Source organism: Camelus ferus, chromosome 25, assembly GCF_009834535.1.
Source record: "Camelus ferus isolate YT-003-E chromosome 25, BCGSAC_Cfer_1.0, whole genome shotgun sequence".
Lineage (NCBI taxonomy): Eukaryota > Metazoa > Chordata > Mammalia > Artiodactyla > Camelidae > Camelus > Camelus ferus.
Genome location: NC_045720.1, coordinates 27656075 through 27680781, shown reverse-complemented (window position 1 = coordinate 27680781; position 24707 = coordinate 27656075). Strand labels below are relative to the sequence as shown.

General features: G+C 35.4%; 1 protein-coding gene across 27 annotated transcripts in view; it reads left to right on the top strand.

The window, feature by feature from the left end:
• RIMS2 (regulating synaptic membrane exocytosis 2) overlaps positions 1-24707 on the top strand; it is a 489839-nt gene that overhangs the window by 396060 nt on the left and 69072 nt on the right. For 11 of the 27 annotated variants that reach the window (XM_032468076.1, XM_032468077.1, XM_032468074.1 and 8 more), the window contains one exon: positions 17089-17330. The exons of 15 other annotated variants lie outside the window; for them this stretch is intronic. In XM_032468076.1, coding sequence (XP_032323967.1) covers positions 17089-17330 — 242 coding nt within the window. Of the gene's footprint in view, positions 1-8215; positions 8368-17088; positions 17331-24707 lie in introns of those variants that run through there. One more of the 27 variants, XM_032468072.1, reaches the window with a different exon arrangement.

The window sequence follows — 24707 nt, the reverse complement described above, 5'->3', positions numbered from 1 at the left end:
AAGCCCTTCAGATTATTCTGATGGGGGCCAAAGTTTGGCAACCTTGCTCTAAGCTAAGTAGAACTTGTTTTCATCTTCTTGCAGTAAAGTGTGTTGGCTAAGGGTATGAGTTCTAGAATCAGACGGCTGAGTTCAAATACCAGCTTCACGACTTACTACCGATGAGACCTTGGGCAAACTTCGTAACTTTCCTGTTTCATGTTCTTCTGTGCCTATAATAGTTTCCATTTCATAAGATTATTCTGAGGGGTATTTCAAGCAGGATTCAATATATGAAAGTCTTGAGGTGGAAAAATGCTAGACAATTTTCAGAAATTTAAAAGAGGCTACTGTGGCTGAAAAGTAGTTTATAGAGAAAAGCGAAATGAAGTGAAACCATGCAACGTTTTATAGGACCTTTGGTGGAAGAGGGTGGGATCCCGAGCTCCTGGGGAGGACTTGGTATTTGCAAGGAGCAGGGACTTCGTTGTTGTTGTTAGCCAGGAGCGAAAAAGAATAGTTTGCAGAAGCAGTTTGGTTTATAGACTGATAGTTGAAAGATAAGGGAATTTTCTTCTGGTAGTTTCTACTTTATGGATTTTGGGTTTTTTCCCAAGTGCAATGAGAAGACATTGAAGAATTCTAGCAGAAGAGTGACATAAATTATGTTTTAGAAAAAAAATCACTCTGGCCGCTATGTGGAAAGTGGAACACGAGCAGCTAGGATGCTGTTGCAGCCGAGTAGACAAGAGTGGCATGCAATTGACTGGTGAAAGTCAGTATGGAGAGAGTAGAAGGATACGACGATATCTTAGGCGTAGGATCTTTAAGAACTAGTGGTAGATTAGGTGTGAGGATAAATTGGATTACCTCTTGGATTTCCAACTCAAGCAACTTGGTGAATAGCTATGCTCTTTACTGAAACCGAGTATTTTTTGTTCAAGATTAAGAATCATTGCCTTAACAGAGTTGAAATATATATGTCCAAGGAAGTATCAAAATAGAAAAACAGCTTATTTATTTTAGAGCATGTGCCCACCTCACTTTGTGATATTTATTTGCTAAGTATTCCCTTTACTGCTTTATATTTTCAGTACTTATTTTGAGTGTCAATTGTATTATAGTTATTTTCACTACTCAGCTTAATATTTTGTCAATAATATCATTTGATTGCCTTTATAAGGTTTTTACATTAGTCCAACTTTTTCACAGAGCAGTAATTTCATAATTAATATCAAAGGGAAATGATAATTTGTGTAGGAAAATACATTTTATATCAAATATTTTTGCTGGAATCTATGCCATTATAAACCAGTTATCTAAAGAAGCAGCATCTAATAAAAATATAATGTGAACTAAATTTGTAAGTTTAAATACTTGAATAGGTACATTAAATTAAAAGGAATAGGTTAAATTAATATAATAGTATCTTTTATTTAACCCAGTATATCCAAAATATTCTCATTTCAAAACTTAATCTATATAAAAAGATTGATACATTTTATTATTTGGGGAGGTATATGAAGACTTCTAAACTTCATGTATATTACAGTGTATATCTAAGCAGTGTATACGTGATACAGTGCATCTCAATTTGGAGGAAACACATTTCAAGTGTTCACAAACTGGTGCCTATAGTACTGTGCAATGAGATCTAGAGCCTTCATAAAGCATAATTCAACAGAATAAAATAAACAAAGTCATACTCTTTGCCTGTGTCTTCTGAGAGAAGCATGGTTTAAGAAATCTTGGTTAGGAAAGATACATATTTGTTGGAAAGAAGAAAGAAAGAATAGGGTTTGGTTTTGTTTTTAGTAGACTGTTGAATGCTGCAAAGTTCTGGTCTCTTAGTACAATAATTTTATTGGTAAGTTCTATCTTTTAAATCCAGATTTTCTTATTAAACTTTTTATATGTGCCTACTTGCAAAACATATATATATGGCATAATTGTGTATATTTATATAAATTTGACTCTAAATGACTAATGATAAATCTTGGGCAATTTAATAGTTTCATTGTGTGTTAATCTATAATATAATCATTCAAAAGTGAGGATTTATAATTTTTATTTTTGGAACATAAGAATTTTTAAATGTAAAGATTTAATTGTGTAGAATGTAATAAATGTTGCATTTTAAATTTACATTTTTACATTTAAAATATAGGGTCACCATTTAATGTCAATTAGCAACATTATTGGTTTCAACATTTAAAATTAAAATCCTATTGTAAAATAAAACATAAAGCATAATATAAACACATCTGCTTTTTATATGCTTATAATTGAATCCTGTAAGAAATGTCAAGGTATTGGGTGTATCATTTCATTTAGTGACCAAAGTGTATAACTTCATTCAGTACCAACCACAGTATCTGACATTTTATAGACACTCAATAAATGTCTGTTAAATTGAGTTTACTTGTATATGCATTAAGTATTAATCATCTGTGTAACAAGATTACCTTATAAATATTTCCACTGAAATACATCTTTTAAAGTTTGAAAGGACTGAAGATATGGGAGTTATTTATCTAAATGAAGTCTGAGGGACCATTTCTTGGAGGCCACAGAACCTCTGTTTATGTAAAATGGCTGCTTCAAATAAATCTAGCAAGTTTTAGTTTCTGTTCTTAGTAAAGCCTCAGTATTCCCATGTAATTGCAGACATACATAATAATTAAAGCTAACTATCTTAACTGTATTCTAGAACTTGTGCTAAATGCTATACATACATTACTTCATTTAATTCCCTTCACAACCTTGTGCGAGGGTTATTGCTTTTGTTAGATTACTTTATTTATTCAACAAATATTTACTGGACGCATACCATGTGGCAGGTGTTATTTTAAAACCTTTAAAATAGCAGTGAGGGCTGTAGCAGTGAGGAAAAGAGATAAAAGTTCTTGCCCCATGCAGCTTCAAGTGGAAAAGTGTATAATAAAAAATGAGAAAAGAAAAGCTCAGTACAAGTTAAGAAATATGCTCAAGGTCATGAACTGTTAAATGATAGAAATAGGGTAGGAACCCATGTCTCAGTGAATTTGAACCTAAACTTACATTTTCCCTCTTGATAAAATTACGAGATTTTGTCACCTTGAATAAATCATATTGTTGAACTACATATCTACCTAAGAATTGAACATAAAACTTTTTCTGTGAGATACCATGCATAAGAGATTCTGAAAAGTAGAACTACTTCATTACCCCAATAGGAGGAATTTGGCCCAATTCAAATCTAATTTCCTTTTCTTTGAAGCATGTTGAAAAGTAACTCTCTTAAAATACCTTGTTTTTGGCAAACAAAATGTAAAGAATCATTTTGTTGATTACTTCAACCAAGAAAAATTTATAAAATATTGATACTTAGAGAAGTGTAGCTGTATTCTTGACATTCTCACTGTATATTTTGCTTTGTTTGCTTAATGAGGCCAAAGATGCAATACTTAATGCCTCACATTTGTGTTGGAAATTATAAATATTAAGAAAAGCATACTTTAGCTCAGAAACATTTGGCAGTGCTTCTTGTTTTAATATACTACATGCTTTTATCAGGTTATTCTTTGTCCTTCAGATTTATAATAATAATAGGAAAACTCCCAAAACCTAGACTGAAAAATGGTTCACCTGACTTCCCTATGTTAGCTCCAATTCCAGTGGATTTTCTAACCTTAAGAGACTAGCATTGTGTGTACCGAGGTACCATTCTAGAAAAAAATTCACAATCTTTGTAGAACTGATTGACTTGGAATCTAAGAAGGAAAAAAATGTTTTTTTCTAACAAGCTGAAGCCTTCCTCTAAATGGTTCCAAGGAAGATTCAGGATATATGACCAAGGACATCTTGTCAAAATATTACTGTCATTATAATCATTGAAGGAGATTATAATCTTTCTGCCCATGGTGACATTTGAGTGACATGTAAAACAAGTATATACATGGGTAATGACTGTAACATTGTCTGCTTGCATAGATACAAGCTAAGCAAATATGCTGAATTAAATCCTGTATTTGCACATTTTTACATGAAAGAATAACAACAGTTTCCTTAGGGTAAACAAAAGGATAACCTTGGGAATTTTAAGATACTGGATTTATTAACACTGCATTTAATCAAAGAGAAATTACCAGTATTCATCCAACGAGGCAAGGAAAGTATATTTTAACAAAAAATAAGGGATTACCAGTTATAAAAAATATTTTGTTTTCCACATGACGTGCCTAAATTTGATTTAAAATATGCAAGTTTAAGTCTTAACCTAGATACCATTCTATACTTACAAAGTTAATTTACACATTAAAGCTTCCTGGGGGCTTTGCTTCGTATCCCCTGTAATTTATTATTTTGTTTTTCTAAAATAATAGTCCTTGATAAGAAGCACAGTTACTTATAAGTATGCACATACATGCTGTTCTGTGTGATAGTTGGTCAGGTATGGCCAAAAGAGGGGACACAGGAGGGACTCAGGAGAACAAGTTTATGATGAACTTTGAGGAAACAGGAGGCATGCCACCCCACGCAGAGCCACATGGGAAGGCAACAGGGTAGGTCAGGAGGCAGAAGGGCAGCAAAGAGAGGAAAGTCAAGGCCAGAACTTTGACTGGGGGCTGGAAAGACAAGATAGCTCAGAGCAAGCAATTAAAGATTGGCTAGTTTGAATAATTTCTGCAGGCTGGGCTTTGGGTTATAGGGATGGGCTCTCCTTGCCTTAAGAGGCCCTGGGATGGTTTAGGGCAGAGAAATACTGTTTTGGTATAAATGGGCCAGATAGAAGGGTGTAAATCCAGGTTTGGCTCTGGATTGGGCTAATTTGCATATCAAAGACATGCTCCAGGCTGAGCCCCTAACTGTCTCGAAGGAAGAATAGGCTTGCCTCAGAAAGGGCATCTCTCCCCAGCCAGGAAGGCTTTTTAACTGGCAAAACATCGTAATATATTGAAAGTTTAAAATACAAAAAGTACACATTTGCATGCACGCACACACTGTCTTCAGATGTTAATTTTTCAATACTCACTAAAATTGAATTAAAAAATATAAAAAATTTTCCTTGGAGTGTTGTTTTGATATTTTTAAATATCTACAATCATTGGTCTGTCGATAAATGTTATTGTTGGAAAGATCCCTTGGTTTTTATTTCTAAGCCAAGAACCCTAATTTTCTCCTCAGCAAACAAGGGACCTGATAACTGATAACAACACTGTCCCAGAAAACACAGTATGCTCCTCTTCACTGACATTTCCACGTCCCATGGCCCAGGATCTTGAGCCCTACTATCTGTGAAAGAGGATAGATGGTAAAAGTGGCTATCTTTTTTCATAAACCTTTTTTTTTTTTGTAGTAAAGAGCCATTATTGCTTTACTAGAGTAATAATTCGAAGCTCACCTAGAAGAATAATGTGAGTCATGTGACATGATGCCACAAATTCTAGGAACTTGAACAGTGGGAACTATTTCTGATGCTGTACAGATCATTTTCTCTGACTCCCACAGATGCTAAGAAAGATAAAAGGGAAGATATGACTTCTCTTTGCTCAGTGATTGTCAGGCAAGTATAAGGAAAACATAGACAAATTCAATAAAGCATCCTTGTTTCCAAATATAAAGGAACAATGTATGGGTAGTTTGTATTTGGCTTCTTAAAATTCTAGAAGAGTTTTTGGTTCTTTTAATCCCTTGGGGCTCTAGAAGTTCTGGTAGATTCTTCTATATGAATTTGCATGATTGATTTTAATTAGATATGAGAGTTGTATAGATAATAATAAGATTTCATCAGGATATATAAATTTAAAGTATGTTCTCAGTCTCAAGTGATGCAATGTGATTGCACAAAGTAGAGGTTTTTTAAATTTGGATTTGATTTATAATCAAGTTTTCAAAAAAATCAGTATCCACTACTTTTCAAAATATGGGACTAGTGTATTTTGTACTTTGGAGTCTAAGGAATTAATATCCTTAATTTATACCTATCTTACATTTTTATATTTTGTTTCTTATATTGTTTATATATGAAACAACATCTAGTGAGTTTATATAGTTTAAAGTTATAGTCCAAGAATATTTTTATATTATGTGATTTTATATGGTAAAGTGATGGTCTGAGAATATTTTCATATTATGGGTTAGCTTTCAGCATTATTTTTAGCATATTGTGAATTTTTATGTAATATAATTATTTCAGTTGTGCAGAATATTCATTATTTGTTAAATACTCTACAGAACTTGTTGTACTGATTATGGAGCTGATGCTTAGCAAGAATACATCAAAGTTCTCAGTTTTTTTTTCCCCTACAAAATTTTAACTATTAGTGTTCCTTTGATAGTGGTAAGAATGGTGAAAAATGTAAATTGATCCTTGAAGTTACAAGCCAGTAAGCATACTTTCTGATAACTTGTCATGAACTTTTTCATGTTATTGGCTGTTCTGTGTAATCACGTGGTAAAATCAGAAAAACATCTGTAACGAAAATGAGTTAGAGGGAAGTCTGTTTCTGCCTAAAATATTTATGTATAGAAATAGTCAGGTTTGGCTGAAAAGTACAGGTGAAATAATAGAAAAATTTAAGGGGATTATACACACATTGAATTGGTGGGTTAGGATTATGGGATTTATGCTGGAAACTTGTGAAGGGAGGCATGTTACTGCTTAAAGTACATATGTCAAGGAAAATTGTGGGTAACAATAGGTAAAGCTGAATTAAAGGGAAAGGGAAAAGGAATCATGAAAATTTTAAAGGAATTAATTTTAAAAAGATTAGCAGAAACACTATAGTCATAAAAATTTGGAGCTAAAAGTACCTTAACAACAATCTCTAACCTCTTCATTTGCTAAGTTAGGAAAAGGAGGACCAATGAGTAAAAGAAACTTCTGGTGAACCATCAGCCATGCAGTTTTGGATCTAGAAATTGTGATAAGATGGTTTTATTGAACAGATAATGTACATGAGTTCCTTCTATTTCCCTTTAATAAAATCCCTCATAGCATAAAGGTTTAATGTTTTCAATCAAACTCTCTCACCTAAGTTTTTAAACTCATGTATTTCTACATCTTGAAGGAATGTCTCTATTTCAATAGCTGCTTTCTTAAAGGACAAAAGTACCCTCTAAACCTACAAATCCATAGCTTTTCTTTTTTTTTTCTTTTTTTTTACATTTTTTTATTGAGTAATAGTCATTTTACAATGTTGTGTCAAATTCTAGTATAGAGCACAATTTTTCAGTTATACATGAACATATATATATATTCATTGTCACATTTTTTTTTTCGCTATGAGCTAACGCAAGATCTTGCATATGTTTCACTGTGCTACACAGTATAATCTTGTTTATCTATTCTGCATTTTAAAATCCCAGTCTGTCTCTTCCCACCCCCCGCCCCCTTGGCAACCACAAGTTTGTATTCTATGTCTATGAGTCTGTTTCTGTTTTGTATTTATGTTTTGTTTTTTTTAAAACCATAGCTTTTCTTAAACGTTCCTGCTAATTAACTTTTTGCATCATTTAACCACAACTTTCTTGAACCTCTTTCTCTTGTCTCCTGTGGAGTTGAACGCTATTCTGTTGTTCTTGTTTCTGAGAATATATCTCTCTGTTCCCCTCAGTCAGTCTTCTTTTTCCTAATCTTTAAATATCAGTATTCTTTGGGGTATTTTCTCAGCCTTTTTCATTTGTCTCTCTTTACGCTCTTGGCTTGCACACTTAGGCCATCCCAACCTCACCTGTCCTCTCCTGCTCAACAAATTATTGATTCCATCTTTTTAGCCCTGACTGTTCCCTTAGCACTTGGCCTAAGTGTTCAGCTTCCTCCTATTGAACCTCTCCATCAGGAAATTCCACTGGTTCCAGTGCTGGTCATTTCCTAAACCAGTACCACTTGGGCAAATGCTGGACTCTCAGGGCCTCAGTTTTCTCTTGTTTAAAAGTTGTTGTGAGGATCACATGAGTCAGTTCATATAAAGCACTTTGGCCATTTGGAATATAGTAAGTGCTTACTAATTTGCGCTATGTTTATATCTTATTTCCAGGTCCAGATACTAGGCTGAATAGATGGTTCCTTCCAGATAACTTCTACATTAATCTTTGCTTTCCATTAGCAATAGCAGTGCAGTCGCCTTGCTTCTTATTTCCTTCCCCCGGATTATTGTTGTAAACTCCTAATTGAATTTTCTGTAGCCAGTCGCTCCTGACTTTGTTAGTCAAGGCATATTAGATTGTGCTGCTGTGATAAACAACCCTGCATTCCTAGTGGTATAACCAGCAAGTTTATTTCTGTCCCTTGCAGTCACTCAGGGGCTCAGTCTGATAGAGGCCCTGTCTTTCACAGTCCCAGTGGCAGAGGGAAACAGAAGCTGGACTTGAACACCACCAATTAAATGGTTCTCCCAAGCAATGGTATGACTCATTTCCACTAACATTTCATTTGTCAAAACAAGTCAAAAAGCCACTTCTAACCTCAAGGGGGTGAGGAAGTGTGAACCGCGCATGCACCTGCCAGAACAGAGCGCTGTAAACAGCCGGATGATGGCCCCACCTGTCTACACAGCCTTCCTTATTTATCATTTTTATGTTATTCCCCAGCTCTGTCAGCTTTAGTGACTCCTTTTGCAAGTCTCCACATAGCAACATGGGTCTGATCTGCTTTTTTGGATTTACCTTTAACTCTTAGCCTGTGATACCTTACAATTTAGCTGAACTGCACCACTCACCTTAAAACCATGACATATTCTTTCTTATCTCTGGATTTTATGCGTAATATTCTTTATTTTAATATTTTTCTTTCTCTCTACATGTGATAGTTTTTACCCATCATTCAAGACCCAGATTCATAAAACTTTCCTGTTCTCAGCTTTTTCCTCTCCCTTCAGTGAAATCTCATAGTCCCATGTTTGCATCCCTTTTCTCCAATACTTACATTTTTTTTTGCTCATTTGTATAAATATGTCTACTCTTATATTTGCATTCTTAAACTATATGCTACTTAAACAATGATTGTCTCATTTCATTGTTTTTAGTGGCCACAGGGCCAAAGCTACACTAGCCTAAGTGGAAACTTTGCACAAGCCGGAAAAATGTTTTCCTCTGGATAGATGATTAGAAATGGACACTCGCTTTGAAAAAACCAATTAAAGAAAATTCCCCTTTTGTGTGCAGAAAAAAATGTATTCTTCCCATCAGTTTTGGCCCCTCAGAGCAAGAGCAGGGAGCCCAGGCACTGTTTCAGCCCCACCGGCTCCCTTGGGCCCTGCCACCAGGTCGGTACACGGTAGATGTTAGCTAAAGGAATCTGTTAATTAGTGATGAGAGCGTTTGCTATAGTTTAAATTAGCTGAATGAAAAATATTTGCAGGCCTAAAAATTCAAGGAGAAAAAGAACACAAAATAGAAGTTAGATTTCCTCCCCTCCAATAAATAAATAAATAATTAGATAAATAGAAAGGAAAGAAGGAAGAAATTAGATCTTGTCTCTAAGGATTGTTTAAAAAGAGGTAACTGAAGTCAAAGAAATACAGTTTTCCAAAGAAAACGTTTTAAAATTACAGTTCTTACATAAATTTTTTCTCTAAATTTTTATCTTAAATTAACAGTGAAAGCGAGTGACATGGAAATATGTACATTTGAAGTGTAGATTTTGCATTTAACTTTTTGAGCAAGACAGAACACAGCTAGAGGGAATCCAGGGAAGTACAGCTAACATAGTAAAAGACATTGCAAAAGGCTCATATGAAAATGGACAAAATAAGTGATTAGAAATCATGTTTACTGTGTTATAGGCAGAGAGAGAAACAAACTTTTTTTTTCTTTTTTTTTTTGTTGGCTTAAACAACAAAAATTCATTTTCTCACAGTTCTGGACCCTACAAGCGCGAGATCAAGGTGGCAGCAGATTTTGTTTCTTCTGAGGCTTTCTCGTTGGCTTGTAGATGACTGCCTTCTTGCCGGGTCTCCGTGTAGTCTTTCCTCTGTGCTTGTCTGTGTCCTAATCTTCTCATTTTATAAGCACACCAGTCAGGTTGGGCGAGGGCCTACCCTAGGCGTCTCCCTTTAAATGGATCACCTCTCTAAGGGCCCGAGCTCCAATACACTCACATTCTGCGGGGATTAGGGCTTCATTATTTGAGTTTTGGGGGTCTGGCAACCACAATCCACCCCACAACCCCATGGTCACATAAGCAGTGTTGAATCTGGCAGCTAGGGCTTTTCTCCGGAAGCATATACTTTTGATTTATAAAATAATGTTTAAAAATTTTCCTTAAAGTAGATTTCTTCAAACCCATCATGGGGGGAGGGGGAAATCTGTTATTCAATAATTTGATGGGGAATTTATAAATTCAAGGGATAGTAAATAGGGAGAGGGTATAGCTCAGTGATAGAGCGTGTGCTCAGCATGCCTGAAGCCTGGGTTCAATCCCCAGTACCTACATTAAATAAACAAACAAACCTGATTACCTCCCCCCTCCAAAAAGAGACAGTGAAGGATTAATATATAGATAGACTTAAGAGTTTATATCAATTTATGAATGTTCAATAATAAACGAATCCTCCTAATTCCTTTAATGATCTAGCCTTTATAAACCTGTCACTGTTTAAAGAAGGTAATTACGTTGTTTCTAAAATGCCCATTAATGTTATATTTAGATTTAAAATATTGGGCTAGATCTCAGGCCTCTTGGTGCAACCCCCTATGCCGGGTGTGTTCTCACAGCCCGAGGGCAGCTCTGATGTGGAATAGGCGGTGAGATAAGGGTAAGTAGCTCAGGACATGTATTCATTCCAGCACATCCAGGCCTCATCCTCTCCCAACCTCCCCTTATGTTAGTATCCTCGCCTTCACCTCCTTCCGTTAACACTGGTTTTATCAGTTGCCTCCAACAGCCAAGTTTGTTTCTACCTCTTGGTTGCATTTACTCCCCTTTCAGTTTAGAGAACCCTCTTCTTCGGCGTGACTGGCTTCGTCATTCAATACTCAGCTTGCTTGTCAAGGGGCCTTACTTGACCACCTGTTTAATGTTGCCCCTTCCCCAACCTTCCAGTCCCTTGTTACCACTTTATTCTGTCTTATTTCTTCAGATCACTTATCACGATCTGAAATTAGTGTGTATTCACTTATTTATTGTCTTTCTCCAGGACGATATGAATAAAAGGTCCATGAATACAGGGACATTCTCTCTCTCTCTCTTTTTTTTTTTTTTTTAACTCTACTGCACCTCTGAATCCAAGAACAGTGCTGGCCACATAATAGGTACACAGTAAATATCTTTTAAATGAATGATTAAATGCTGGGAGCAGTGACATGTTAAAAGGAAGCAAAACAAGAAATGAATCTTTTTTCTTCCTTAAAGAAATCTTCCATATCCTGGCATTTTAGGCAGTAACAAGCTGTTGGGAAAGGAGTTTTGGAGATGGCAGGCCTTCCTGGTGCTCCGAAACTCTCCTAAGTGAGCAGTGACCTGCTCTGTGACCACCAAGGCCTGCTTCCTGTCAAGAGACCCAAGACTTAAGAACATTAAACATAGCTTCATTGCTAATAACTGTAATCAAGGCAGATGTTTTTAACTAAACATACTTTGTTGATTAGCTAAATATTCCTCCCTAACTCTGGACATCAGCTTTGTAGAATAAACACCTACACACACCCCTTCTAGTACATTTAGATATTATACTAATAATACATTATAGCATATTAATAGGGTGCATTTACATATATAGTACCTGAAGGAATGTTAAAAAATACTAAATTTTGAATTCCTGTCATCTCTAGGAATCAAAGAATTAGCACAAGAAACTCAGTTTTTACATACTCTTCAGAGACATGTTTTCTTGAATGTTTAACTTAATTAAGGTTTCTTGATTTTAGAGCTGGTGTTTGGAATTTCAGTTATAAACTAAGATCATATTCTTATGCAGCCATATTTGCATTTTACATGCTGATATATTTGCCAGTAAATTAATTACAAGAGACTATATAATACACCGTTTTTGTATCCCTATGTTTGTGGGAATATATGTTCAATAAACATTGTTTGAATAAATGGTTATTACTTTACTAGCCTAAAATTGTAGGTGGTCTTTTGAGTAAGTGAAATAAAGTTTATTAAATTGTCATGTAGGATCATCATAATTTCAAGTTTCACCTTTTAGGAAAGAAATAATATTTAATATAGAGAAATATTTAATGAGGTGAACTTTAGACAGGAACAGGGTTTGTTACCCTCCCTTCTCTCCCTCCCCCAAACTCCACCACAAGGAATATGCCAGAATTCAACAAATGGCTCTCAAAAGCTAGGCATCCGTTGACAGGCAACAGTTGAAATCAGGTGTGAGTTATCAGAGTGATAGGTATTCGACTAGCTCTTGGCACCTGCCTCCAGGAATGCAGCAATGGGAAGGAAAAGGAATTAAACCTTTCAAGGTGACATAATGTTTGGGAACTTGGCCAGTCTCATGGGTTTCTTTCTACTCTGTCACTATTACTGCTGTCTTCTAACTTTTGAGTCCTGCAGGCCCTCTCTAGCACCACTTACTAGCCCAAGGTGTTATGAATAGCTCCCCTCCCTTCTGTTCCTGTGCTGCGTTTCTCAGACTCCACAGTAGGAGCGGCTGGCCCTCTCTGCTTCCTCCCGCACATTCTGAGCCATTCTCATCTCTGATGTTCAGTCTCTAAGTTCTTGGGCAAGTACTCTCCTAGCCACCTTCCCAGCTCTCCATATGGTGAAATATTTTTACTTGACTCTAGATTTTATTTACAGTGTTATTCTTATGCCCGTACTCACAAACTCAGAATTTGTCGTTGTCCTGTGTTTGCTGTTTATCTTAACAGCGAAACTACTTAGTTCTGTTCATTCAAACCTATTAATGCTTACTTTTGGCCTGGAAACTTCTTTTAGTTTAATAACACAACTCCCATAATCCCTAAGGTATGCATTTAAGCCTTTGGGGAATATTTACAAATATCTCACCTGCCTTTCATTACCTTTCTCCTAATGATAGACAATACTAGATCTGTTCTTTAAAATCTTTCAGGATACAACTCTCAACGACTGCAGGTATGTCATAAAAGAAATCACTTGCATTGGCAATTTTACGTATTTTGAGAATACTAAATACATACAGTTTTTCATTGTTTTCCCAATGCCAAAGATTAGAAAACACACATAAAACAGTAAGTGGAAGTGTGGAAGTGCTGTGTTTCTTTCTGGAACTGAGCATCCTGTATCAATGCCCGATATTGTGCAGGAATCTCAGAGTTAGCTCGAAAGCCGTGCTGTACCTTTAGCCCATGTAATGAACTGTGCAGGTTGAATTATTTCACCTGTTTTGGTCCTTGATTGCTCTTTTCATTTGTCTGTTTAATTTTTTTTTCATGTTGCCAATACCTTTTATATTCAGTTTGGAAAAAGCAAAATAGAGACAGAAAGAACATTTTTTAAAAAGCATAACTACCAATTTAAGGAAATTAAAACTACTTTTAGCACACTGTTCACGGTGTAGCCTTTAGATCTTTTGCCATGTACATTTGTACTTTTTCCCAAAGAACAGAAACATTCTGAACATATAATTTTATTTTTCTTCATATTCCCTTTATTTCCCTCTTGTGCAGGTAACTGGTAGATCATCTATGAATCCAGGTTTCCTGAACTACCCAGTTTAGCAAGAGATGTTTATTTCTTTTTGTATAGATTTCTTTCTTTCTTTTTTTTTTTTTTTTCTGTTTGTGACACTGTGTCACTCTGGGGCCTGAATTTGCCTGCATACCCTAGTAGTAGCATAAATCCTTATTTGGTGTGTGTACCAGCCAAAGTTAAGCTGTAGATATCTGCTTCCTCAAGCCCTTTCCTCCATATCAAGACTATATATATTTATGTCAATAAATATTTATTTACAACAGCATTTTCAATGGTACATTCTATTTTACTGATGAACATAACTTATTTAAACACCCTCTACTGTTGGACATTTATGGGTTTTACCTTGTGTATGTGTGTTTTACTATTATAATCAGTTCTGCAATAAATATCATTCTTACTAAATCTGTGAACATTGCTGTTTTCCCCTTAGGATAGGTCCTAAAAGTAGAATTGATAGGTTAAAAGGTAGGCTTTTTTTTTTTCCAAAGCTTTTGATACATATCACCCTATTACCTTTCAGAAATCTGTCACTGATACCCCCAGCAGCAATATTGGAAATGTACCATATTACCAGACCCTTACATATTTTCTCTTAAAGTAATTGATAATGTAATGAATGAATGGGTCTTTGCTTTCTTAACCACACTAAGCATTCCAAATGATTACCCATGTTTACAGATTCTTTACTACAAAGTACTCTGTAAATACAGAGTCAAAAAACTTTTATTTTCGGTTGGTAGCTTGTTTGCTTGCAGCATTGTTTGCTTATAGTTTTAAGTGATGGCCAGGTGAGGAAAATAAAGGAAACCAGTAATGACACTTTAGCTTCAGTCTCCCTCCCCTCAAAACACAGCACCGGAGGGCAACTACTCATAAGCTCATCCCTGGTGATCTCTGAGTTTCAAGGAGATGAGAATTAGATCCATCTCACAGAACTTTTAGTAACTCTTTTTGTAGATCATGCGTGATCAAAGTTGTCAAATTGAAGAGAAGTGTACTGCTGTGAAACCAAATGGGCGCTGCGCTACTTATCAGTTAGTGTTTTATTATATCTTGCTTGTTTCTGGCCAAGTTCCTTGTGGCCTTTACATTCAACCATGAAAATTACAATTCAAAAATCACAAGGTACAGTATTTTGAGAGTCTATCTCTGACTTCTTTGGTGGGTAGTAGATTAGGTGGTTCTTTTGGAAAAGTATGTGATTAGGGTAAAAAATCCACGTAACAGGAGTACCAGTTACTGTGACTATGGGACATATGTTTTTATCTTGAAAGTCTTAGTCTCAACTAAACTTTGACTTTTCTAGGCTATGCCATGCCTGTTATGATGATAGCGTATTGTAAAAGTCCTATGTTGCATTTCTGTGTTTATTTGCCCAGAATCCATGAAACAAGAGATGCCTGGGGAGCAAAGCATTTCTCAGTTAAAGGGAACCTTACAGATATTGCAGTTCAACATGTTTAATGGATGATGATGGGGGTGGTGGTGATAATAATAATAAGGAGAAGGAGGAAGAGAGTAATTTTTGGAGCTCTTATGTGCCTTTCATTCTGCTTAGTGCTTCACTTAAGTTTTTTTCATTTATTGAAGGTGGAAAGTAAGTTCCAGACAGGGAAACAACTCTCCTAAGATCACTCAGTGAAGCCAAAAATCTAACTCAGATTTCCTGACTCTCAGTGTTGGCCACTCTCCATTACATAATGCTGGCTATATGAAAACCATTTTAGACATTTTAAACTCAGAAGTTTTAAATTTTATAATTATGAATAGCATTTCTATGGATGCTAAGTATTTACATATATAATACATGTTGAAGGACTTTAACCTTATTTTATCATCTGTATTCATAATAATAATTGTTATAATTTCCATTTATTAAGTTTTTACTTTAGACATATTATCTCTATTCTTTAAAATAAGAAAGTAAAATAAAATATTCTATAAATAAGGAACCCGAGACTCAGAGAGGAGCAATTACCTTTTCTAAAGGAAGTCAGTTAAGTAGGAGCAAAGCTGGAATTTAAGCCCCTATCTCTTGCTTCCAAAACTCTTTCTACTTTATTCTATAGTTGCTTATTCAAGAATAGCAAAATCAAGCAAGCTTGAAAATGGTTGATTTGGGGTACTGTAGAAGTATATACATTGTTTTCTTTCTCTTTCGGTCTGTTTATGCCTCATTTCTTCTTAAAACTTATGTGAGGGATAAAATAGTTCACTTTACTGTACTTCTAAAAAATTTCACACTGGGTCTTTTCCCTCTTAAATACTTGGAGGAAATGGACATAGGTTAATAAAGTTAACATGTGGTCCTAGACTTTTAGTAGATTTTATTCTAAGACAAGAGAAAACAATTGTTTAAGGAAGACTGATAAATGAATTAGAGATAAGAGCTCACCTCAGTAGGTCAGATTGTCCTCATCCTTCAGCTGATGTATATAGATTCTACTAATGTTTCTTGATTTTTATTCTTTTCTTTTGTTTTTATAATTGAATGTTACACACTCAGACTGTCAGAACCAAATTAAAGCAGAAACTATGACTTTCTAATACCGAGTCAAAAATTGATGATGTGTAAATGAATCTTCCCATTCCTCAAAGCAGGCTGCTTCCTTCACATTCTCCCAGGTGTGGGACCAGCTGGATGGCCTGTTTTCAGATGCTTCACCCTCTACTCGTGCCTCTACCCCAGTCAACATAGAAGAATCCAAGCTTCTCTCTTTAATTATTCCCAATGGTAGTGTTAGTCTAGCAAGTAGATCCTCAATCAGCTCACTCACTGATGGCCTTCTGACCATATTGTCTAGAAAAATGATAACGATTTTTCTTTCTTTCAAATGAATGCAAGAGGAAAATCTTTTCTTCATTTTTGGAATATAGACATATCAATAAATATGAAATTGTGTAGAGTGAAATAAATTATTTTTAATTCAAAATGACCAAAAACATCAATCCCTTTTAGAAAATTTAACAATTATTAGCTAACTCTTAAAGATGAAATGAGAAAACTTAATTAAAGGGCTACCCTTAGCAATGGATGCTGTCATTTTTGCCATTTTTTGTAAAATTCCCTCACTCATTGAATTTCTTTTTGATGACTAGGGTAAGGCAAATTGGAGAAGAATGCTTTGGAAACTTCCTTCTTATGTTATATGGCTGCCTCAAAGCATATTGCTCTTGCAGGACAGCATATTCTCTTAAATGAGCCCACTGATTTTTCATGAATTTTTATTTTCCTGTAGCCATGCAAACCAGTGCCTTCTTTAAAAGCAGAGATGAAATCGTAAATCTGATTTTTGATAGTAATGTTAAGGTCGGCGCTGAATAGTAAAACCTGTTCAAGACCATGGTATTTGAAAATTTTTAAATCCTAGAAGTATGTCCCACAAAAGGTAGAATTGATTTGTGCTCCAGATACTTCATCTAAAATACCTTTTCTGTCTTTTCCTTTTCACTCTTGCCTTCACTTTTAACGATCCATCGGCCTACAGTGTCTTTACAACCAAAATGCAAAGCAGACAAATGGGCATCTCGGGGAAGAACATGACTAAAAGCACCAGCATCAGCGGAGACATGTGCTCGCTGGAGAAGAACGATGGCAGCCAGTCTGACACTGCGGTGGGCGCCCTGGGCACCGGCGGCAAAAAGCGGCGCTCTAGCATTGGGGCCAAAATGGTAGCTATTGTTGGTCTCTCCCGGAAAAGCCGCAGTGCTTCTCAGCTCAGCCAGACGGGTAGGCATTTTTATGTTACTTTTGACTTCGTATTTGAGTTGTCATTAAAATACATGTTCTTTTCTCTTACTCATTCTATTGCAGTAATGTGTGGATGATGACATGTACCAGAAGGAAAGGGGCATTCTAAACTAGTTAACCTTTCTGAAAAGACAATAACTTTATTTTTCAGTGATCAGTGAACCTGCTTCAGAGTGCACCTTGGGTACTGTTCTTGAAATGCAGTTAGTGTCTTTTCTCCTCAGGGAGGAGTTAAGCTGTGGTCCCCCTGATTGTCAGCTGCTGATCCTTTGTAAAGGTCCTCTGATCTTTGAGATATTTGCTTTTCTTTAGGTTCCTCGAGTTGGAACCAGCCAAATTAATTTTCATTCCTAGCAAGTTACCACGATGAAGATGATACCACGTATTTTGTGTGGATAATATGCTTCTTTTATTGCTGACAACCGAACTTCTTTTCCAGTTTGTAAGCAGCATTTACCAGTTGTATGAGTTTTCTCACTGCAGTTTTTATTTCCCTGTTAAAACTTCAAGCAGCAATATTCTCCAGCAGCAGGGATGGAGGAATTTTCTGCTGACAGCGAAGATATTCAAAGCTTTGCTATATTAAAATTCAGTTTCTAAATCACATCTGCAGAAATAAATTAGATACAACACTCCTCCTCAGAAAAGCCACTGTTAGCAATTAAGAAATTTGTGAGTCAAAGCCATGTCTTCTTGCAAATGGGTGTTGATAATTAAACATTAAGTCCCTGGTGTCTTGGAAATAATAGCATATCTTCTACTTAACAAACAAACAAAAGCATATAATATGGTGTTTCTTTTACAGCAAATAAATTATAGGCCAATGGATTTAATCTCATTTATGCTTGAATACCAGGGTTCTGGTACGTAGAAGTCAGGGCATCTATCTGCAACACAAAAGAATTTAAGATTACGTTAATTCCTGGACCCGGCTAATCTTGGTTTTGCAAGCTATAACGATTCTGGAATTTGAGCCTTATATAATAATATTGCATTGAAATAATTATTTGATGCTATTCCTTATATGTTGGTTGTAACTTACTGTGTTTAAGGTGATTATTGTTAAAGGAATTTTTAATTTGATGTTTTAAAATGTTATTTTGCAATTTAATGTAAAATTAGAAATTCAGTTTATGGACATGGAGATCTTGTCTAAATGATTTTCAAATTGCTAATGTTTGTCATAATTAACTGTGTTGTGCTAATATGATAGATGTTGGCTTTTTGAAATTGAGGGGTTGTTTTCCTCTAGCAGTTAGATCATTATGACATTTTGCTCTTTAAAACCTACAAACTTTTGTAAACCTGAAACTGCTCTAAAAAATAAAGTCTATTAGTTTTTTAAAAATCAAGAACCTAAAACAGACACTAATAAGACTACAAGTTAGAGAATTTGTGGTGTTAAACTAAATAATTAATTTCATTCCTTCAAGAGTTTTTGGTAAATATTGAGCACTTAATGTATGCTAGGCACATAGAGAACAAAGATAAGTAAAAGGTCATTTATAACCTGAGTTGCTTATAATCTAGTAGAAGACAGAAACTTAAAGAGATTGCTTCAAGCTCATGTGTCAGTGGTAAACCAAGAATTACATAGAAAGTATGCTGAATGCTCAGGAGATCACTTGACCCAACCTAGAATTCCAGGAGTGAATCCCCAGAGGAGATGATGTCTGATCCAAGGCCTGAAAAAAAAGAATGACTGCTAACCAGGTAAAGAAAAATTAGAAAGATGTTCTAGGTAGAAACCATAATGACAAAGGCACGGAGGCATGACATGGGCAGGATGATAGGCAGTGGGTGTAATTTTAACAAAATGTTGGACTGAATATGGCCCGAGATGAGGCCGGTAGGTCAGCAGAGACAAGGTCATGGAGAGTCCTGTAGATCCTATGAATTTGTTGGTGATAAGAAGTTTTAAAGGATTTTCAGTAGAGAATTGATATGGTCAGATTTGAATCATATGTATTCTGTTGGCCATTCAGGCTGCCATTTATTTATCTAACAATTTTTTTGAGCATCTACCATATGCTATATCCTAAAGAAAACACGAATGAGACAAGAGACCCTTCTCTTCGAGCTTATATTCTAGTGGGGCTGCGATAAAGAATTAAGCTTAACTAAGCATCTGGTTTTAGGATGAATTAGCAGAGTAGTACAATATTTTAGATAAGACCCTGAACTAAGTCAGTTGTCTGTTGTAATAAAGATAGAGCAGGGGTGATAAATTCAGGTGATTTTTAAAGAGTAAAATTATTCAGTCATCTGATTCCATGATGGGTTGGATTTGCAGAGGTGAAGGAGAGAAGATACTAAGATAATCCGCATATTTCTGGCTTGCATCACTGGATGGGTGGTTTTAGTGCTGTTAGTAGATATTGGAAGTGTGAAAGAAGGAGTAGGTTGGGAGGAGGAGAGGAACGAGTCCTTCAATTCAGGGCATGTTCAACCTGAGACATCTATAGGACACCCAAGGAGAAATATCTAGAACATACTTAATTAAATATTGTTAAAGCTGTTGTCAGAACCAGAGACATAAATCTGGGGGTTCTAAAGTTTAGATGATGCTTGAAACTATGAACATGGCTGAGGTTGCCCCAGAAGAACACTACAGATAAAAGAGCAGTAGGTGAAGACAATACTCTGTGGAAGACTTAACATTTTAGAATTGGGCAGAGAAGCCAATGAAGACCAAGAAGAAATGATCATGAAGAAAGGGCAAACACTGTGGGAGAGTGGTGTCACAGATGGTAAGGGTGTAAAGGATTTCAAACAGAGAATAGTCAGCACTTCTCAGTGATCAATTTCGTGTCTTCATAGTTTTGGCATTAATATCCCGTATATCTTTCTTTGACAATATTTTTATTTAAAAATAGAGATCTATTAACCATACAATGATTTGGTTTTTATCTTCAAAAACATTGTGATGTTGGCAGATTTAAGAAATGCAGCCTTGTTCCTTATTATACCATATAGCCCCTTCCTATATGTATATAGCATAGCAGAAAATAACCTGTTCCTTTTTATTATTGTCTTCATTTATATTCAATGACATTATAATGGTTAAAAATTTTTCTCATTCTTAAAATGTGTAATTATTTCTACCTACACACTTTATAAGTTGAAACTATATTGACATTAGAATTCAGAATCTCTCTCAATTTGAAGCCTGAGTTTAACTGTAGAATAGCCAACAGAGTTTATTTTGCAATTAATTGGATTCTAACCTTTCAGTGTGTTTCTAAATTCTGTATTTATGTGTATAAATGTACATGTTTCAAGTAAGGTTTTTATGTTCTTTAAAAATGCAGTCACAAGCTCTAACAATATTTAAAACTGAAATCTTCAAATTTAATACTTAAACTCTTTGATCATATGATACCGTTATCTAAAACAATGAAATGGTTTTATGATGTTGGAGCTACAATAGATCCTTTGTTTAGACATAAATATCTAAGTTGTATTGAGTGACTTGCCTAAAACCAAGAAATACATTTTCAACTATTATGTTTGCATTTTCAAAAATTCAGTTAGTAATCCCTTGATTTTCCTGGTCTCTATATGGAGATCTGCATGTAATTAAGTTATAAGAATTATCATTTAATGAATGATATACCATAATGTTTTCCATTTCTAAAAAATGTTATTTATCATTGTAAAAAATAAGCATCATTACACCAGTATGAATTTCAAGGTCAGATAAAAACTGCTCACTTGCCTCCTAAAGAGTAGAAAACTCAGCAAAATGGTATCTTTCTGAAGAATGGTCAAATTATTCTGGATTATATCCGTAAGCATACATGAACAATCATTGGCGAAGGGGAAACCATTTATAAAAATATGTTCGTTAATACACATAGTTGCTAAGTCACGTCTCTCTTCTTTTGCTATGCTATTTTGTATCCTTCTTTGCCTGTTAAGTGGAAATTCACCATTTTTAAAGCTTAAATATATTTTGCTAAACATCACAACCTCTTAGAAAGCACATAGAGTGAATAAGGAGACTTGGGTGCTATTGCTTACTCTGGGTTATATAAGATATCCAATATGGCCTCTTAAAAAACCTACCCAACATATCTGAGTCACAGAATATTCATCTGACAGATGGAATTAGCACCTGCTGTCCTAACAGGGTTTTTATAAAGATAATATTTTTAAATCTATAAGAAAATGCTTTTGGAACTTAAAAATCACTTTGTAGATGAAAGCTAGCAGTAGCAAATTCACCTTCAGGGGGAATCAGGAATTCTGTTTTAGACATGTTGATTTTGAGATGCCCATTAGACATCTAAGAGCAGTTATTATATTGGCTGGACATATGTCTAGAACTTAGTAGTATGTAACTTGGGAGTAATCAGCAGGTAGTATTTAAGCCCACGGCACCAGGTAATACTGCTTAGTGTAACTTGAATCAAAAAGAAAACTGAGGACAGTGCCCTGGTATATGCCAACCTTTAAAAGTCAGGAAGAGAATTCATTAAAGGAAAAATAAGAGAGAGCAATCATTAAAGAAAAAGAAAAAGAAGATGGTATCTTAGAAGTCAAATGAAGAAAATATTTTAAGAATGATGGTCAGTTGTGACAAGTGCTTCAGGTAGTTCAAGTAAGATGAAGACTGAGAACTGGCCGTTGTATTTGGCAAGATGGAAAAATTTGGTGAACCTTGACAAACTTGGCAGTGGTGGACAGAGCCCGACTGGAGGAGTTAAGGAAAATGGGAGGTGAGGTAGAGTCAGCATAATTTCAAGAATAAAAATTAGAACACCTAATACTTTTTGAGCACTTCTATTTTGAGCACTTTACATGTAAGTCATTTAAACCTCACAACAATGTTATGAAGCAAGAATTAAATACTTTTACCCTCATTTTACAGATGAGGAAACCAAAGTAGGCAGAGGGGGAATAACTTCCCTAAGTTTACCTAACTAATAAGGGTAGAAGTTGGGATTTAAATCCAGGTAGTTTAGACCTGGAAGCTTCATTCTTAATTATTTTGTTGTAGTCTAACTAGCACTGTCCAATAGAACTTTCAGCAATGTCAGCAGGCTTCTGTGTCTGCGCTACCCAATACAATATGGTAGCCAGCATGTGGCCACCATACACCCGGCATGTGGCAGCTGAGCCCTTGAAATGTGGCTCGTGTGACTGAGTAACTGAATTTTTAATTTTTAACATTTTTAATGTATATAATTTTAATTTAAATAGGCACATATGACTAGTGACTACTCTGTTAGTGCAGATAAAAACAATTTCTAGGATTTTTGATAAAAAAGGAAATAAATGTGACTATAGCATAGAAGAAACAGAGTCACAGAAGAGTTTTTGTTTTTGCTTTTTTTTTAATAAGAGAGGGGATACTTGTGGGAACAACTGAGTAGGTAAGAGAGCTTCAGATCCAGCACTTAAGTGGAGGTCAGCTATTACAACCTTTGGCCATTCAGTAATCTCTGTTCTTTTCAGCTTGTCGTGATTTCTAAGCTCACATAATACTTTACGTTTCCTCTAATTATAACCCTTAGTAACTGTAATCATTTATTTATTTGTTTCTCTCTTGGCTAGACTGTTTTTTCTTATTTTGTACATCCTTCTCAGTGTCTGATGCAGTATCAAATACAGTGATGTCCTGTGAAAAGGCCCATGTACTCCTTCGGGGTGCATGATGAAGTTCTCTGGTGAATGGAATAAAAATGGTATAAATTATTTTTGTCTTTCCACTTAAAAGACAAAGAAATTAAGCACTACCATATTTAATATATGGCTTTGTCCTCATTTTCTCGGTCGGTCTGGATGTCAGATAGTCGTGTTGTTGCGTGCCTTTCTGGAGGTGTTAGTTTCATTAACCACCAGAAAGTGGGCAAGTGGCTTACAAAGATTCCTTCGGTGAAACTGGATTGAGTGTAACACTAACACTGCAACTACACGAAAAAAGGTAGACCTGAAATTCCTGCTCCTAGTCAAGCTTTTCATTAGCCACTGATGAAGGAAATACAGTGACAAGATCTGATAAGAAGCCACTAAAAAATTCTTAAGTTCTCAGGAAAACTAATAAAATACAGATTTACATCCACCACGTCTAACAGTGAACTTTGCCCTACATTTAATACTTCATATGATCTATGGTGTGTGTCTTTGTGAAGTTTCTTTTTCAACTATGACATTATTAAAACTAAGTATGAAGAAACTGAATTTGGACACAGACCTTTGAATTGCTCTATTTCTTGGCTAATGTAATGCCAGCTGCTATAAAATATAAACCTTGAAAACTTAACACAGTAGAAGTTTATTCATTGAGCAAATACCAGTCCAGCAGTTATTCCCAGTGGGCCAGTGGCCTGCCCTGTGGTTATTCAGAGTTTGAGGCTCTTTTCATCTTGAGGCTCCTCCCTCTTCTAGGGCCTTGGAGCCCTCTGAATTCAGCCAACACATGGGAAACTTTTATGGGCAAGAATTGGAAATAGGAAAGTCATTTCTTCTTACGTTTCTTTAGCAAAAACTCAGTCACAAGGCTGATGCTGGAAAATGGGAGGTTGAGAAATGTAGTCTAAGAAGTGCTCAGGAAAAAGAGAAAGCAAGTTTGTCACCAAACCAGTATTTTTAAAAAGTATAATATACGTTACATCAAACATCTTTGCCGAGAGCACAAAGTCTTATTTTACCATTTGAAATAATGATTTGCAAATAGCTACTGTATTTTAATCTTTTTAAATATTTGTTTGGTGTTTGGGTGGGTTTGTTTGTTTATTTTTAGATTCCACTTGTATGTGAGACATATGATATTTGTCTTTCTCTGCCTGAGTTCTTTTACTTGGCACAATGCCCTCAATGTCCATCCATGTTCTCACAAATGGCAAGGTTTCGTTCTTTTTTATGGCTGAATAATATTCCTGTGTGTGTGTGTGTGTGTCACATTTTCTTTATCCATTCATTCATCTATAGACACTTAGGTTGTTTCCCTATCTTGGCTATAATAAATAATGCTGCAGTGAGCATGGGGTACAAATATCTTTTTAAGTTAGTGTTTCATTTTCTTCAGATAAACACCTGGAAATGGAATTGCTGGATTATTATACAGTAGCTCTATTTTAAATTTATTGACCAGACATACTGTTTTTCATAGGGGCTGCACCAATTTACATTCCCACCAACAATGCCCAGAGATTTTCTTTCCTCTACATTCTCACCAAAACTTGTTATTTCTTATTTTTTTCATACTGCCCATATGTGAGGTGATATTGTCATTGTGGTTTTGATTTGCATTTCCCTAATAATTAGTGATGTTGAGCATATTTCCATGTACCTGTTGGCCATCTGTATGTCCTTTTGGAAAAATGTCTATTCAGATCTTCTTCCTGTTTT